The 1865-nt window shown below is 33.2% G+C and overlaps 1 protein-coding gene across 1 annotated transcript in view; it reads left to right on the top strand.

Moving 5' to 3' along the window:
- LOC110454384 (hydrocephalus-inducing protein-like) overlaps positions 1 to 1865 on the top strand; it is a 154655-nt gene that overhangs the window by 124707 nt on the left and 28083 nt on the right. Inside the window, exons 68-69 of the mRNA XM_021503856.1 lie at positions 343 to 490; positions 1502 to 1709. Of these exons, the coding sequence (XP_021359531.1) occupies positions 343 to 490; positions 1502 to 1709 (356 nt within the window). The remainder of the gene's footprint in view (positions 1 to 342; positions 491 to 1501; positions 1710 to 1865) is intronic.

Here is a 1865-nt window from a genome sequence, read left to right as displayed (position 1 = left end):
AGGTGCTAGTTTCAAATCCTTTTTAGTCTGAAATCTGTATGCTAGATATTGAGTAAGGTGGTTTTATTGTTTTTTGTCACTTTGAATAATATTTCTGTTCATGTTAAAAACAAAATCAACTCTCTGTATAAATATATCAGGTGACCGTTAAGGCCCATGGGCCTCTTGTTTAGTGATTAAAAGCCTACTTCCCGGAACAGTTGCATATATATCATATGTATTTACTGCAATGCATTCCTGGGACCAGGGAATCAAATGTTGTGTAATTAATGAAGGTTGATATGAGGGGGGATTACATTTACATAACAGCAACTGTAAAGCATTTTCTACCTTGAATATCAGGTCACCAGGCTGTAGAACGAGTGTATCTTATAAACCAGGAGGATCAACCATTTTACTTCTCCTTTGAGGAAGATTCCTGTCACTCTGCGGGATATTCAGACCATCTTCATGTGGAGCCAATGTCGGGCAACATTCCGGCAAAATCCAGGTATGTCCAGTTATCACCTCTACTTAATCTCAAGTCGAATCCACGATAGGTAGATATATGCTAATATATTCAAGTGATGTATTCTTAGTTGTTAGGTAGATATATGCTTAGTTGTTAGGTAGATTTATACTTAGTTGTTAGGTAGATTTATACTTTGTTGTTAGGTAGATTTATATTTCGTTGTTAGGTAGATTTATACTTAGTTGTTAGGTAGATATATGCTTAGTTGTTAGGTAGATATATGCTTAGTTGTTAGGTAGATTTATACTTTGTTGTTAGGTAGATTTATACTTAGTTGTTAGGTAGATTTATACTTTGTTGTTAGGTAGATTTATGCTTAGTTGTTAGGTAGATTTATATTTCGTTGTTAGGTAGATTTATACTTAGTTGTTAGGTAGATTTTTACTTCATTGTTAGGTAGATTTATACTCATTGTTAGGTAGATTTATACTTAGTTGTTAGGTAGATTTATACTTCATTGTTAGGTAGATTTATTCTTAGTTGTTAGGTAGATTTATACTTTGTTGCTAGGCAGATTTATACTTAGTTGTTAGGTAGATTTATACTTAGTTGTTAGGTAGATTTATACTTAGTTGTTAGGTAGATTTATACTTTGTTGTTAGGTAGATTTATACTTTGTTGTTAGGTAGATTTATACTTAGTTGTTAGGTAGATTTATACTTAGTTGTTAGGTAGATTTATACTTTGTTGTTAGGTAGATTTATACTTTGTTGTTAGGTAGATTTATACTTAGTTGTTAGGTAGATTTATACTTTGTTGTTAGGTAGATTTATACTTTGTTGTTAGGTAGATTTATACTTAGTTGTTAGGTAGATTTATACTTTGTTGTTAGGTAGATTTATACTTTTTTTAGGTAGATTTTTAGGTAGGATTAATAAAGTTTTTTTTATTAATACCAGCAGTATAGTTTGAGTTGTATGTCTGCAGGATGACCAATACAAAGAATAGTTTTTTGTAGACCAATAAATGTGTTCCTGTATTTCATTTCAGGATGGCTGTAGATCTATATTTCACTCCCACCACAGACAAGGAAGTCAACTTTAACATTGTTTGTAAGATCAAGAAAAAGGTTCTGCCAGTCACCCTAAACGTGAAGGCCGAGGGGTATTCCATGAATTGCACTCTTACTTGTGAGGATTCTCAGGGTAACAAGCAGGAGTTCTTTCAGGACAGTCACAACATCATCAAGTTTGGAGAGGTAAAACTCACTCAGCTTACACTGCTTCTAGTATTCACAGTGCTAGTATCAGCTAACACTACAATCACAGTAATAAAGTCTAGGTATCACACGACCAGGGTATCAGCTAACACTACAATCACAGTAATAAAGTCTAGGTATCACACGACCAGGGTA

Source organism: Mizuhopecten yessoensis, unplaced genomic scaffold, assembly GCF_002113885.1.
Source record: "Mizuhopecten yessoensis strain PY_sf001 unplaced genomic scaffold, ASM211388v2 scaffold7817, whole genome shotgun sequence".
In the NCBI taxonomy this organism is placed as follows: domain Eukaryota; kingdom Metazoa; phylum Mollusca; class Bivalvia; order Pectinida; family Pectinidae; genus Mizuhopecten; species Mizuhopecten yessoensis.
The sequence above is the reverse complement of the archived record's forward strand: the minus strand, read 5'-3'. Positions and strand labels throughout refer to the sequence as shown.